Below are 16,081 nucleotides of genomic sequence, written 5' to 3'. Positions count from 1 at the left end.
TATGTGATGAGAGCTGTAGGCTGGGTATGATTTTAAATGAGAGAAGGTAATGGAGATCAGGCCTTCATTAATCATCATTAATCACTTTTAATCATATTTATCACTTGCATTGATTATGTCCTGATTCCCCATGAACCTCCAGCATATTAATACAGCTGGACAAAGTCTTGATATACAGTTATTACAGTGATAAACGACTCAACACCACCCTCACCCGCTGCAACACACAACCACACATTATTTAACACCTCAGACATGCACACGTACATGCTCACACACATTCCTGCACATACGCACCAGCAGGAGACACACACACTCATGCAGTCAGTGCTCGACACTCATGGTGACAAATGTGTTTTCTCATGCTGCCCCACCTCTGTTAGCATGTGCACCCCTCGCCTTGATAAAATGATTAGAGAAACTCAAGGTTTGTCACGGTTACCATGATTAGAAAGCGCTAATGAAAATGACAATGAAAGGCTTTAGTCATACATGCCACACACACACACACACACACACACACACACACACATGCACACACACACAGGGACTTTGTTTAATTAGTGGAGCTGGTCGCTATGTGGCTGAGCAGCATTTCTGTTGTTATTAATAAGTGATGTATCATTTGTTTATACCTTCATCTTCTAATGGAATGAAATCGAGATAAAGAGAGAATGGCAACCTTTCCAAACTTAACAGACTATTGCTTTTGGTAGATAAATAGTGTAGCCTTTAATTATATGGCTGAAAGTGCCTGAACTTTACATTCATATGTTGCAGTCAAATATGTCATTGAATCAGAGTAATTCACTTGATGTGTTTCCTGGTCATGTCTGGGGGAAAAAAGTGAGTTGAAAAACTGGCCAAACATAGAAGACCCATTAAGGACAGTCTTTCAGTTGCCAATGTAGTTAATACCAAAAGTGTTAGTCAGGGCTCTCTTCAGACCCACACCAAACTGGGAAAACCAGTTTGGTGTAGAAGCTTAAGAAATTGCCTTTCTGCAACATGGGCTTTTCCCTGAGACACTGGAGCAGGAAAGGGCTTTCCACAAACTTTTATTCCAAAATTGGATGTACCCTTTTGTGGTGAATTCAATAAGATTGTGCACATTTTGGATGATGTGATGTCCATGGCACTCTGTCACTCCAAGTTCTTCAGACTGTGAGTGGTCACTAGAAACAGCCAGCCATGGAGGATCTCTCATCAGCTAAACATCTGAAGCAGTGCCTGCCAGAATGACACCATGTTCTTTTGCCCAAAGAGCGTGGGACAAAGAAAGAGAGAGAGAGAGAGAGAAAAAACATGGTTATCATGAGAATGTAAGAATCAGCCAAAGTCACATTTAATTTGTAGCATTCCTTCTTCTGGATGCCTCTGAGGATAACATGCTTGTTTTGGTAACATCAGCAACCTAATATTGTCATGATTTTACCTTAATATAAAATTAACATTATTTTACTTTGGGACTTACTAGAGCTTTGTGGTTTGTTAGTGCGTAGGTGGTAACCAGATCGTGGACTGTCAGATTTACTCTTTACTCAGCTAATGGTAGCTTTGGACTGGGGGCTGCCTTTTGAAAAGTTTGTCGCAGACACCAGACACCTGTAATTCATGTTGTAGCTAGGAGACAGGATGCGATGTGCAGGGGAAAACAGAATCTCATTAGGTCCTCTAGCAGCTGAAAAGAAAATAGCTACCTTTAAATATCACTGTCGGTTGAAGCATCGAGATTCCCTTTAATCTGAGCTAAAGGCTCTGGCCCATAACATGAAAAACAACACAGACCAAAAAGTACGCATGTAGTTACCACATACTTTCTGGTATTATGCAGTAGTATACACAGTCTCTATGCACACTGACTGTCCTGTTGGAGAAGGCGTGATATGAAGTAGACTCAGAGACTTAGAAGCTCAGAGGTTGAACATTCAGGCTGGGGCTGACTGACTTCAACACATGGATGCAGTCTGGATGGATAGACAAACAGGTCTTTTTTAGAAAGATGTCTTCCTTTTTTCTCTCCTCCATTCTCCTCTCGTCTCCTCTCCTCTCCTGGGAGTGGGATGCTGAGAGCCAAACCTTCCCTCTGTGGGACTATAGGATTCACCTGCCTCAGACACCAGCTGCTAACAGTGTATGTGTGTATGTGTGTGCTGGCTGCCTGTGGTGTGAGCAAGCATGCATACAATGGAGGAAGGACTGAGAGAGAGAGAGGAAGGGAGGAGTAGTGTTCAATAGAGGTTAGTGTTTATCGATCGAGCCCTGAAGCTCCGGTCAACGGACAGACTCCCCTGAGACTGCTTCATCTCTCTCTCTGTCTCTTTTCCTTCCCCCTCAACCATTCTCCTCCTCGTTCTGTCTCTTCTCCACTCTCCTTCACACCAGATAATTCTCATCCTTTCATGTGGTGATTCAGCAGAGTTTCATATTCGCACAGCCTCTGAATATTTCTGTGTTTGCCGTCAAACTGTGCAGATGGGCGGAGGAACCTGTCTCTTACCTCATCAAAGTTAAGAGACAGAAAAGAAGAGTGGGAAGAGAGTGAGACAATGAATGAACCCCACAGAGAGGGAAGTAAGACTAGACTGAAGGGGGAGCAGAGAGGCAAAGTCTCAGAGAAAATAAATGTGTGATCACATCGATTGGGTGTTTTGTTTTATGCAGGATAATTTCTTATTTAAGTGCTGGGGTTTTATGTTTTTCAGGGCCGGGCTGAATTTACTAGAGGAAGAAGCCAGGAAGAAAATATCCAATCACAGCTTCAACAGCCTCAGTGCTGCACAGGTCTGTCCCCCTGTGTTTCATTCATGCACACACATAGACATCCACTTCCTGCTGCTAATATTTTTTTTACTTGGATGTTTCAATTAACAGTAAGAAAGTAATGAATTATTGCCTCCCCGTCTACAGATGAAAGCGCGCTGTAAGCACAGGGGTCGGCCCAGCACCCTGAGCTCCAGGCTGGCTAGACGGGTGACCCAGCTGAAGCAGAAAGCTGCAGCTCAGCGTGGCACGCCATCTGAAGCTATGCTGCACTGCAGAGGGGTGCCTGGAGCAGAAGAGACCTCCAAGAGTCACTGCAGACAAGGAGCAAAAGGTGGAGTTATATGTATATATGTACAAATATATATATATATATATATATATACACTCAATGTCATCAGGAAGCACCGTAAAACTAAATCATCCCCTCTGATGTTGATCCACCAGACCCTCAGCAGGACTGGGCAGCTGGTCAGACAGAAAAAAGGAAGAGGGGTCGAAAGCCCAAAGTGTTGATGGACCTGAACAGAAACCACCACAAGGACAACCGGGCGTCTGAGAAACAGGAAGCTAGGGAAGAGAAGAGTGACAGTGAGAGCTCGGAGCATGGTGAGTTACAGTGCAGTTCACACACAAGGTAGTAATCCAACCGAACAAGGATCCTGCAGACATAAAACTATTCTAAGGCCTTAATTGAACCATTTATCACAAAATCGTCAGTGGCTGCAAACACATTTGTAGAGCAACTGATAGAGTTCCTAGACAGTTACACATATGAGTCAAGTAATGCTGAACAGAAACCAGACATTGTGAGATTTCACTGTGAGAGTATGAGCGTGTGTTTGTGTGTGCGCACGTTAGGCATCTTGAGAGTGAGCCGTCATCAGGAGCCTCCTCTCACTTCCCAGCTCGTCTGTCACACCGTTAAAACCGTTAATGACTTGCCACAGGCATGCAGCACAACCACCACTGCCCACAACACCATACGGTAACATGAGCCCGCTTTGGCCCCACTCAGAATGTCACACCTCATCCTCTTCTCTCTTCTATGCCTACCTAACCCCACAAATGTGCTCTCCTTGGAAGTCTTGAGCTGAGGAGACACGGTGACACCCCTCCTGACTTCTCAATGAAAGAGAGGACGGGAAAAACCTCAGGAAAACACCAGAATCCGACTGACCCCCACGGCCTCGATGGCGTGGCGAAGTAGTCGATTCATGTGTGTTTGTCGGTGTTTGTGTGTGCGTGTGTGACTGAGGCAAAGTGTTGACGAGCACGCCGTGTAAGTGACAAGTGTGTCAGAGAAGTGTCGACACCCGACGCGACCCCTGCAGTCAGCAACACACAGCTGCCAATAGGAATCTCTGTGTGTCTGCATATGTGCTTGTGTGACAACATTTGCTTCCTGTCACTGCAATCAGGGAACAAGCCCTGCATTACTGTGTAGCCATTAAGGCAGAGTTAATCCATGAGAAAAGTCCCACTTTAAAGGAAAGTTTCATCAAACATGCACCAGTCAATGACAATGTTTCTCTCTTTGTATTTACAATTACGTAACTTTAGCCACAAGCTTGTGAACTGTACAGTCTAGAGGAATATTGAAAGTTTGCTATCAATGCATATCGTATCAATACGTCCTGTCAAGTGAGTCCCTGGCCTCAGTTGAAGGTGCTTACATTTAGACGACTTGACTGACTGATCATATTGATGTTGTGATTGCGCAGAGGAGGAGGAGGATGGCAGCTACGACAGTGAAGACGGAGCTGGTGACGTCAAGATTAGCTCATCCTCTAAAGAAGCTCCTGCAAACTCTGCTGGGATTGTGTCTTTTTCATCGCACTCCTGCAAACTCCAAACAAGCCAGAAAGCCAAGAGCAAGAGACTAGGACTTCCTGGTGAGATCTTTATACGTATTTTTATATATTTATGTGTCATAAAAAAAAATAAACTTTTTGACTTTAACCAAGACGTCACGCTTTTCTTTTAGAAAAGTTTAGAATCTCAGAAGATTAACTATAATAATAATATTGTTTCTTTTGTCATATAAAAGTTAGCAGCTTGGAGATGTTAGAATAAAAGTCTCACTAATTTTTGATGGTGATGACCAAGTTGTTGGAAGAGTCTTTGTTCATTTTTCTCATCTAGAACAGTCTAATCCAATCAGACAGTCATACTGGATAACTGTTGTAAGGTTATAAGATCAGGAAAGATTTTACCTGGGAGCAGCCAGATACAAAACAGTTACAGTCCATGCTGCAGTGTCCCTGGTTCAATTACAGCCAGAGACATTTGTTACATGTCATATCCCTCCTTCTTCCCCTGTTTCTTAATTTCACGATATTGACTTTGTATCGATTTATCTGCAAGCTCTAATTTTCTTTTTTTTTCCTCTTCACCTTCAGGCACAGCGAGCACACCCAGTGGAGAACATAGCAGAGCGCCCAGAAGGCCGGTCCTCATCGGAACAGAGAGGGGACATCCAGATCACCAGGGGCCTAAGAGAGCCATTGTGCCCTGCTGGGGTTTGCCCTCAGTGGGCTGCAGCTTTGGGGATGGCCGGGGGAACCACGGAGCTCTGGCAGAAGCAAACAAAGGCAGCAAGGAAGCTGTGAGGAAGAGCTCAGCAGGACATGGCATTCTGGGAAAGGTGAGATATCACCAGTGTTGGTTGGCAACATGTAATCGAACAGTGACACATCAATCATTTATTTTTGCCAGTGACAACTACAAAAATAAAAAAGTAGCCATTAACTACTCTCAGCCCTGGTGCCAGGAGATTTGCACAGTTTAGTTAAAAAAACATGCACTGAACACACTTTGCAAATCTGCTTTAAACTTGTGAAGAAAATTGACAACATTTGGAGTTAAGACTATGGCCAAGTATCACAATAAAATAATGCCACCACAGAGTTGTAAGCAGAGTGGCGTCATTACTTCTGAAATGGAATAGGAAGAGGGACATGTCGGTTTTTGTGTAATGGACCCAGCACTGGTCAGGACAGGACTTAGATTCAGACAGTGGCTGTGACTCAGAGTAGGTCACTCCCTTTGGCATTCTGCTGAATGCAAATAAAAACTGCAAAAGAGAGAAGCATAGAGGAATTTTGAAAAGACTTTCCCTCAAGTTCACTCCTTATTTGCTGAAGTGAGCCACACCCTGCCAGGAAATCCAAAAATCTTACAGATTAGCACTAACATTACCTACCACTGCCTCCTGCTCCTTCACAGGCCTTTAGCATCAGCTGTAAATCAGTCACATGTCAGATATACCGTTTGCTCGTGTTAAAGGTGGGTGCTTGCATGCATGTCTCCTGTACTAACACACCACCGGCCCCTTGCCTTTGTGTAGGCAGCTGTTGGCAAAACACCCGCATTCATTTTAATGAGAACTGCCCCAAGGTTGCTTTAGTCTTTGAGTCACTGTGAGGGAATGTCCAAAAACATATAACTCCAAACCAAACAGAGATGTATAAAGATAATCATTGGCCATAACCCTACACACACCCATGCATGCCTATACACACACAACACCAGCACTGAATGGATGATCAGCCATGCCCTCTGGTGACGAAACTTCTGTCACTAAAATATATGGTCTCCTGTTGTTGAAAACCCCAAGAGACATGCACACACACACACAAACACACACACACACACACACACACACACACACACACACACACACACTTTCTCCCCTGCATTGAATATTGTGGTATTTTCTTTGGAAACCTTAATACAAGCAGAAACCTGTCGGGCGAGGTGACTTTCCATCATTAGTCATTAGACTAGCCTAAACCAGTCTGGAGATCTGGTAGTATCTAGTCTGTGTGTGTGTGTGTGTGTGTGTGTATGAAGGTGAGCATGTAAATTAGGCTTTGAACTTTTCTATTAGGTGGTGCTGATGGGTCCTTGGGCAATATGCTAAAGTCCTACCAGTTTAAGAGCTACAATTCCTGACCATGACCTCTGACCTTAGAGCAAACAATGGCAAGTGTGAAAAAAAATCCTGCAGGGTTAAATGAAGCATCACATTACAACAGGCGTCGGTGCCTGCGGTTCCCTTTCACTGATGGATTCACCACATCTGACATCTGAGTGAAAAGTCTTAATTCAGTCACCTGCAGATCTTGTTTACCAATTCTTTTGGGTATATAATGAAGCAACGCCATGACTGATGTCACATCCTGTCTCGTGTCCCCACCAAGGGCCACGCAGTGAGCCGACTCCTGCAGAGCTTTGCTGCAGATGACGGCTTTCGGCTGGATGAGGAAAGCAGCTTCTCTGAGTGCGAGGAGGAGGAAGAGGAGGAGGCAAAGGAGAAGAAGTCAATCCACCTTCCTCCCAACATGCCCTGTAGAATACCCGGTAGGCATAAACAGTGACACATCATTTATAATTACATACACACAGGCAGGTTTTAAAAGCATTTTGGATCCTTTTCACACATGCACACATACCTCTTCCTTTGCCTGTGTCCCTCTTTCTCACTCCACATAGCAATTATTCAACACACTCACAAATTATGTATATTGCACCCTTTATCTTCTTCACCCATTTATCTTTCTACCACGCCGTCTTTCCCCAGCTCTGCCAAACTGTGTGCTGAGTAAAGAGATGTTGGTGGACGGGCTGAAGATCCTGATCTCTAAGGAGGATGAGCTGCTATATGCTGCCTGTGTCCAAACTCTGGACCTGCCTGACATGTAAGACCCTGTTTCCCAGGTTTCTCAAGAACTACTAAGAACTAATTTCAAAAGACAACCCCGAAATCAAACCGTGACAACAAAATTATAAAAAACAAATTAAAATGACAGTTTGGTTTTTACAAAATTTTGTTTCTCATCCATTTGCTTTTCTTTTTCCTTTTAGATTTAGCGTTGTCATTGAGGGGGAACGAGGTAATCGCCCCAGGATCTACTCACTTGAGCAACTACTAAAAGAGGCAGTGAGTTTCAGTTTTGATGGCTTCGGAGCATCTATTACATTTAGAGCTTTGGATGGGAGTCGTGCAGTGCTGGGTAATTTAAACTGAAACATGTTTTAAAAGTTTTGTGATTTCTCCAGGTGTTGGATGTGCGGCCCCAGACTGAGGCCATCCTGACTGCAGGGACGCGAGTCTGTGCCTACTGGAGCGAGCGCTCTCGCTGCCTTTACCCTGGATACGTCCATCGAGGTACGTGAGTCACATCCACAGCCTCATTCTGCACACAGTCTCACACACATTCCCAGCAGACTCAGGTCCTCCTTTTCTGTGTTGTGCTTTAGGAGGTCCAGGTGAAGAGGAGAAGGCTGGCAGCGTGATGGTGGAATTTGATGATGGAGACAGAGGAAGGATCTCCCTCGCGAACATCAGACTCCTGCCCCCGGGATACCAAATCTGCTGTGAGTATGGCTCTGTGAAGGGATGGGGGGTAGTGCATACTAAAGAAAAGAATGCAGGAACAAATGAACGCTGTTATTAAAAAACTCTTCCCTGTCAGGTGCGGAACCCTCTCCAGCTCTTCTGATCTCACCTGGTCACCATGGTCGACGAAACTCCATTCAGGAGAAGAAAGACACACCCACAGAAAAACCAACCAATGAGGAGCCAGTGGGGAGACCTCAGGAGAAAAGACCAGGTGAGGGAGAAGGGAAGACGTGCAGCACTTTACTCTGGATCAGACATCCTCTATGTCCTTTCTTTGTATTCGATCTTTCTTCACTGCTTGGAAAAACACATTTTCTGAAAATTTCCATTTTTTGTGCGTTTTACACAGTCTTCAGTTTATAATGTCAGTCTCTCAGTCTGAGGAATCCACACAGGAACATCTCTCGAACACCAAAGTCTTAATCTTGTCTGAGTAGTACTGGTCTAACTAGTAAATACATCACACACACACAGCCCTTCAGGCCATACTAAAATCCCAACAACAAGGCCTCATTTACAGTTCCAACTGTCAACCAATTATCTGATGCCTCTGAGTCAAAGTGGAGGAAAATAAAACCAAAAGACTCGTAAATTAAAGTTGCTGCCCATTATTCCACCTTTATGTGAGCACATCAATCACAGTTTTATGAATTGTCATCAGTGTGCTTTGTGTAGTTGAGCAACATACATGTAGCTCATCAAAGGCTCAGGGTGACAAGTAAAACTGGGTGGGGGGGTGAGACAGGTTCTCCAGGTTTGTTGTAGTTTGAGTAATGGATATGTTGAAACTAGGTGAAGATCAAGAAGATAAAGATATTAAGTTCCTCCAAAGCTCTCAGTTCCACAATTAATCTCGGGCCGCTCTTAAGACCTGTCAGTTCATATTGATTATAACTCCTTTCTGTCCCTCCTTTTTCAGTTGGCAGACCGAAGAAAATCCACTCTGTGCCTAAAACTGCCAGCACACCGGCATCAGTAACAGACACTGTAACTAAAGGCAACACTTCCTTGAACTGGTCTGCGCCCAGGAAGAGACCACCTGTTGACTTTTTTCTCTTCAATGGGACATCTCGTAAAACCCAGAGAAGGATACGGGAGCGAGACATGGGGTTGTTTCATCGGCCTGCCTCTCACCCTCTTGCTCCCCCAAGCCCCATCAAAGGCATCTTCGGCTCTCCGTTTGAAGTTGACTCATTCAGTAGCATTGCCAATGGCTACTCTACTTTTGGAAGTGGTGGAAACTCTGGCGCCGGACGAATGATTACCACAGTTGCTTCAATGGGGCTCCGGGACTCCTCCTCCTCCACTTGCTCCTCATCTGTCAGCATGGCAATGGCTGCTGGGAGCAGGAAGCCAGTGAGCGAGCGTGACAGGAAACAGTTCCTGGTAAAGCTTGACCATGAAGGAGTAACTTCTCCTAAAACGAAAAATGGTAAAGCTCTGCTTCGACTCGGAGGCAGCGGAGGGAGAGGGGGGAAGCACCTCAGCTCAGCAGGCGCACCACTGCGATACATCCACCCCTCACTGCTAGTGAAGGATGGCAAGAAGGGAGGAGGGGAAAGAGACGGTGCAGGGGCCCGGTCTGATCCTCTTCTAAAGGGCACTCCACCTCTGAGAAAGGATCTTCTGTCAGCAGGTCTTGGAGTCCAGGGTGTGGATTACAGTTTGGACTACGCAAGCGACTGCCCCAGCTCCTATTCTGAGCTGGATGAGGATGATGAGGATGATGGTCAAGAAGCACGCAGAAGAAGCGCAGTAGTCGGATCCCACCGTGGGGGTCGATTTCTCTCCCGTCTCTGCTTCTCCTCATCTTCATCCTCATCTTCTTCCTCCGGTTCCATCTCCTCCTCATCTCTCTGCTCCTCAGACAACGATTCCTCGTACTCCTCTGATGAAGAGTCCTCGTCAGTGCTGTTGCGTCGTGCGCTGCTCCAGCAGGACAAACACAAGCACAGGCAGAACATGACCTCCGACATCCTGAGCCCCGACCCAGCCACCTCCAGCTCTTCTCCTTCTGCTTCAGCACAAGCTCACGGTTACGTGGCCAAAGCTAGCATGGCCGTGTCAGGGTCGAAAGTGAGGGCTGACAGAGCAGAAGACAGGAAGGAGTTCATGTCAAAAGGAAGTATGGTGGCTAACAGCAGCACAGCCAAAACTCAGATGAAGAGGAAAGAAGGGCTTTCCAACAGCCACCATCAGAGTCCTGCGGGCCAACAACAAAAACCTGCCTCCAAGGACCCGGCAACAGCTAAGAGGCAGAGGATGGCTTCACCTGAGCCTCTGCCCAACATGGCTCCTCTGCTGCCTGGACGCCAGCTGTGGAAATGGTCTGGTAACCCCACACAGGTAGGATGCTCTGCGTTGCATCCAGGGTATGGCTAGAGAGGTGCCAATCGAAATCCCATGACATCAAGATCCTGGTTAAATGAGACAGTGTTTTCTTAAAATCACACTTTATTTTTTTGATTTTATGGTTACGAAACAATTGTACTGAGTATCAGTAACGTTCTTAAGTTGAGATCTTAAGTAAGTGTTAATTGCTGTTGCAGTTTCTACTTTGCCACACCTTGATTACATACAGTAAATTCAGTAACCAAATACGATCTCCTAGTACTGCTTATTCTGCCTCAGACTCGGTACACATTGGCAACACTATCAGGATTACTTGGTGTGGTTAATCTCTGAATTTGTTCTCCTGATTATTATGTCACGATCCTGAGATAATAGAACAAAACAGTCTGAGCAACCTCTGCCACTCTCGGTTTCCATTCTGCAATGTTTGGTTTGTAAACACGACTACATCTGTCGACTCAGACGTGCAGCTCAGTAAACGCTGACCTTTTGGTGTGTGCATGGCCCCGAAATCCAAGGATGGAGCAGAAATATAGCCGTGTTACCCAGGTTATGGTTACTGTGATGACAGCTTGTGAGTTTCAGGGGTGTTGCCTTATCAGGTTAAGAGTAAATTATTGTGTAACTGTGCACATAGTCCTCTAGCACAACAAAATGAGTGTTAGGCTTTTAAAATCCCCAATAAACATTAGTGTGTTCCTATTATAACTTAAAGCATAAACTTTTCAAATTTTAATATATTTTGTTAGGCTGGAGTTGGCAAAGCAAACTAAATTTAATTTCTGAAATGAGCCTGGTGGTGAAATACACCCTCCACACTGAATAAATTTACTCAGAGAGCTATTTTTATTCTCTTTCTCCAACAGAGGAGAGGTCTTAAAGGTAAAGCCCGCAAGCTTTTCTACAAGGCTATTGTGCGGGGCAAGGAGACAGTGCGCGTCGGAGACTGTGCTGTGTTCCTGTCACCTGGTCGCCCCCAGTTGCCCTACGTGGGCAGGGTGGAGAGCCTCTGGGAGTCATGGAGCTCCAGCATGGTGGTCAGGGTCAAGTGGTTTTATCACCCTGAGGAGACTCGACTGGGGAAGCGACATCGTGATGGCAAGGTAAAGACCAGAGTACAAGTAGAATTTCTAAAACGGGAATGGTCAAAATAACAGTCCGTGACATTTTCATGTAGATATATAACTACACTGCTACTCTCTATTCCCATCTGAAACGACAGGCTGGGCTTCCATGTAGTTCATGAAACTGTTAACATTTGCAGTTCTAAATGACTTATTGCATGAACGTCCATGAAATTTTACATCTTATAGAAACGGTACCAATGATTTTGCCAAACAAAAACACAACAATCTTGCAACTATCAACTTATCACTTTAACTTTCTAATTGCGACGGTCTGATTATTCCTTTCATATTTGTCACAGAATGCCCTGTACCAGTCCAGCCACGAGGATGAGAATGACGTGCAGACCATCTCCCATCGCTGCCAGGTGGTCAGCAGGGCTGAGTACGATCACCTGATGCGTGAGCGCAAACCTGGCAACACGTCAAATGATCTGTTTTACCTGGCGGGAACCTACGAACCAACCACAGGGCAGCTGATCAGCGCAGACGGCATGGCCATTGTGTCCTAGCTCCATCAGCTAGAGAGAAATCCAAATTTTGAGCTGGACTCTGGAGTAGATTGCTTCCAGGATGGTCCTTGAGAACAGAGCAGGAGACAGAGGGAAACCAAGACAAAGAGTTTTGGCTCTGCATATTGATCTGTCCCTTGTAAGAGAAGGAGCTAGCCCACTGGATAAATCCTGTCAGTACTGGCACTTGAAAGGTTTTGTTCTGGGGGAAAGGTCTGATTCATGTCAGATTTTACCCCTTTATTAGTTGAGGACTGTGGCTCCTTGTTGCCGAGAATCTTCAGCTTTCCCTTTGGCTGAAAGAACAGGAACCAAGGACATGAGCACTTTGGAGTACAGTAACTTGGATATGCTGTGGAGGGAGGGTTGCAGAGTTTCTGAAACAAAGACTGACAGAGAGAGACTGTATGGTAAGGACAGACTTACTGTAACCGACACTGGTTTGGATGGTTTTACTGGTCTTATAGTTTAACGACGACAACACCATTGGGAGATCCCCAGGAGGACCAAAAAAACACTGTAGTTTGGACTCGTGTGTGTGTATAAGAGTGTGTGCGTGTGTGCAGAGTGGCTGCAATGACCCTATTTGGCATTTAATAAGCTCTAAGTAAACAGCGCTTTAGTGTGTGGGTGTGTTTGTACAGTGTGTGTGTGTGTGTGTGTGTGTGTGTGTGTGTGTGTGTGTGCGCGCGTGCGCACGCATGTGGTCATGCACGTGTACGCCTGTGCTCATCAAGCAAAGACGACGTCATGACACACCGCCGGTATGGGTATGTCTCTAACATGCTGAATATTAATCTGTCCAGTGCTTAAACATGCAGCTTTCAGTCCTCGCGACTGAAACACAGAACGATTTTTTTTTTTTCTCCTGTCAAGCCATACACGTCAATACCTCTCTCTCGTATCCTCCTTCAGGTACGAAGATACATGTACAGGTAGTTGGATTGTTTATTTGAACTGTGCGTGCATGGTGGTGTGCATGCATATGTGTGACTGGGTGACTGTGTGTGCTCTGTACAGCATTATGTATATAATAACATGTTGTAAATAGTATACATATATATTTGTTCTTGTTTTTTGGTTGTGTTCCTTTGCAGAGAAGATTATTTTATTTAGATTTTTTAGGGTGTGTGTGTGGGCAGGGTTGGGGGCCGGGGGTCTGGCAGAGGGAGGAGGTTGGGTTACGTTTCCTTCTCTCACAGTGCACTGAACAGGACTGGAGGCTTGTACAACTCATGTGAAGACTTTGTGGTTGCAAGCCTTGCTTTAGGGATGAATATGTAGAAAAGGTGTTTGGGAAATGTTGTTTTTATAAGCAAATCAGAAAAGGCTCTTTTTAAACATGTGTCCAAAATGTCTTTTTTTTTCTTTTTATTTTGCTCTTTTGGGTTTAGAATGAGCATTTCCTGTGAGTGCTTTTTTTCACAAATACTGGAAAGAAACTGAGTTTCTACTGTTGTCTGATCCTAAAAGAATCTAGTGTTTCTTTATCTATTTTAGCCTGTATTCATATATAAAATGTAGATATTTATCTGGCATCAGAAAGAAACATACCAAAGCACCTGTGAGTTTACACTTCACCGCATTAGAAGAAAACAATTTTATGAAAAGGACAAAAAGACGTTCAATCAAACCTGAATCCGGGACCCCTGCAATCACTGAGGTATTTGAAGTAGAGTTCCTCTCGTTGTCTGCTCGTGTTCACCCAGCGTTGCTATGACAGCCTCTGAGAAACGTTGCAGCAACATTGTCTGCATGCTGCCCAGCTGATGCACTTGAGGTCTCCATGGCAACCAGAATGGCATCACGTGACTGTGAAGGACAATCAGAGCCAATCAATGGGGACAATGTTGAGAGACGAAAAAAAAAACAAAAAAAAAAAACACGATAAGGATCAAATCACAAATTATGCTTCTTGTCACTTTTATTCCTGCTTTGCCAAAAATGTCTCTGTGTGTTTTATGTTTGCTTGTTTTCCTTGTTTACTATTGTCTGACTGTTTATGCAAGCCCGTGATGACCGTTTGTTGTCAGTGTATAGGATGTACAGGGGGGAAGAACATGAATGCCTTTTTCTTTTTTAGTACATTGACTGACTTTTAACAACAACGTTGCTGTTACACTGCAAAGCAAAAGCTTTAAAAGGAGTCTAATGTGAAATTCACTTTTAAAATATTTACTTTTATGGGTCTTTAATTGAATTATTTTTAAAAGCTGTATTTTCTTTAAGAAACACTGGATTCAGCTCTAACCATCACATTTTAACAAAAGTAACATCGTGTTGTTTTTTTTAGACCCACTGGAACCTGCTTTGTATGGTGGAGATAGCCTACTAAAAGATATTATGTAATTTCAGTCATTCTTTGGAAATATGACATAAATATTTCCTTGTGTACAAAAAGAAAAAATTATTTATCTTAATTTTATTGCCTTTTTGTGTTTCATTAAAAAAAAAAAAGATTCTTACAAAATAAAACATCTCAATTGTTTTTTTTTTTTCCCTCCCCCTTTCCTGCTGGGTGCCAGTCCTCTGAATACTCCCTTGTGTTCATCAATGCTGATCATTTGTCTGCTGCAGGAAAATGGACCACAGAAGAAAGCATGAAAGAATAAGAAGGGGGTGGGGGGAGAAAAACACCAGAGGAGGAAGCAATTTGAAACTGTAGCTGTAGCCGATAGAAGGGGTAGAATGGGAAGAGAAAGGGGAAACTGTATCTAGCTGTGTTTCATGAGAGACGACGGGCAGGAATAAAGTCTCCTCAGGCTGTGCAGGTGGGTCAGGCATTCAGAATAATAAAAATGGAACAGGCCCATCAAGAGAACAAAGCGCGCATATCAGATTTCAATCAAAGATTTCATATCCTCAGTCTGCGCATACGTGTGTATTCTTGCATGCGTGTGAATACAAAAATGCAGCTCACATGTTCTCATCAGACTGAGTTTGTACACCAACATAAATCCACATGGTGTGCATGCATTCCTGTACTTCCAAGGGTTTTCTGCTTGCTTTTGTTTGTGTGTGTGTGTGTGTGTGTGCGTAATCTGAGAGCTGAGAAGAACAGTTGAGATTATCCCCAACAGGGTGTGGAGTTTCTGGGACAAAGTGTGCAAATTTATTGCATTTTATTTGAGACTTCCTCCGACATATTCACACCTTTTTATCGCACTGCAACTGGAGCCTTTGTGACGAAGCGTATTGCAACATTAAAGTCTCGATGGAGGATTTACCTTTGACCTCAGAGTACAATCTGTTTGCCTTGTGGCAGAGAGCCTGTGCTCAGTGTTGCCTCAAACATCTGCTGTAAACTTTATTTTACTTTGAGCTGTGTTTTTAATGTCAGCTGCTCCTTCCCCAGTTTTTTTTTTTGTTTGTTTTTACTTATCAATACAGGAAAAGCTGGCTCACCTTTATTTTTCTAGATAACTTTGCTAATGGTCCTGGGTCATGGTTTGAAACCACACAAATATGGACACATTCAAATATAGACTCTTTGTCTAGTGCTATGTGTGAATTTGTGTGTTTGCTTTCCTTTTGTTTTCCGCTGTTTCGGCAGTTTAACTTGTTATTAAAGAGATATGAAACAATACGCCCGCCAGTCTGACCATACATCCATTCACACTGTTGGTCTTTTACATCCTCCTCATCGGCTCCTCAATCAACCAACACCTTCAAAGCACACAGACATTAAGTGCAGTCTTTGACTCCTTATCAGCAGGTTTGCATAGGGCTTATCTGGTTGACATTGTTAAACTACTTTACCCAGAATGCTGCAGGAGATAGGGGCACAATGGAAGGCTGGGGGTGCCCTCTAGGTTAATGAGAGAAGGCTTTCATGTCTTAAGAGCAAACATGCTGCAAGCTGATTTTTGTGTGTGTTAAAGGGTCAAGGTGTCAGAGTGAGGTGTGGCTGTTTTTTTATTCTA

The 16,081-nt window shown here is 44.2% G+C and overlaps 1 protein-coding gene across 4 annotated transcripts in view; it reads left to right on the top strand.

The window, feature by feature from the left end:
• Positions 1-14,041, top strand: part of bahcc1b (BAH domain and coiled-coil containing 1b) — a 58,748-nt gene extending 44,707 nt beyond the window's left edge. For all 4 annotated transcript variants that reach the window (XM_026316456.2, XM_026316455.2, XM_026316454.2 and 1 more), the window contains exons 15-28: positions 2,706-2,784; positions 2,911-3,097; positions 3,211-3,372; positions 4,488-4,658; positions 5,166-5,410; positions 6,969-7,128; positions 7,349-7,466; positions 7,633-7,708; positions 7,828-7,936; positions 8,029-8,145; positions 8,244-8,381; positions 9,090-10,516; positions 11,389-11,625; positions 11,949-14,041. In XM_026316456.2, the coding sequence (XP_026172241.1) occupies positions 2,706-2,784; positions 2,911-3,097; positions 3,211-3,372; positions 4,488-4,658; positions 5,166-5,410; positions 6,969-7,128; positions 7,349-7,466; positions 7,633-7,708; positions 7,828-7,936; positions 8,029-8,145; positions 8,244-8,381; positions 9,090-10,516; positions 11,389-11,625; positions 11,949-12,158 (3,436 nt within the window). In that variant the 3' untranslated portion in view covers positions 12,159-14,041. The remainder of the gene's footprint in view (positions 1-2,705; positions 2,785-2,910; positions 3,098-3,210; positions 3,373-4,487; positions 4,659-5,165; positions 5,411-6,968; positions 7,129-7,348; positions 7,467-7,632; positions 7,709-7,827; positions 7,937-8,028; positions 8,146-8,243; positions 8,382-9,089; positions 10,517-11,388; positions 11,626-11,948) is intronic.
• Positions 14,042-16,081: the final 2,040 nt, after the last annotated feature.

The sequence above is a fragment of the Mastacembelus armatus genome, chromosome 19, assembly GCF_900324485.2.
Source record: "Mastacembelus armatus chromosome 19, fMasArm1.2, whole genome shotgun sequence".
Taxonomy (NCBI): domain Eukaryota; kingdom Metazoa; phylum Chordata; class Actinopteri; order Synbranchiformes; family Mastacembelidae; genus Mastacembelus; species Mastacembelus armatus.
Note: the sequence above shows the minus strand (reverse complement) of the source record. Positions and strands in the feature narration are given on the sequence as shown.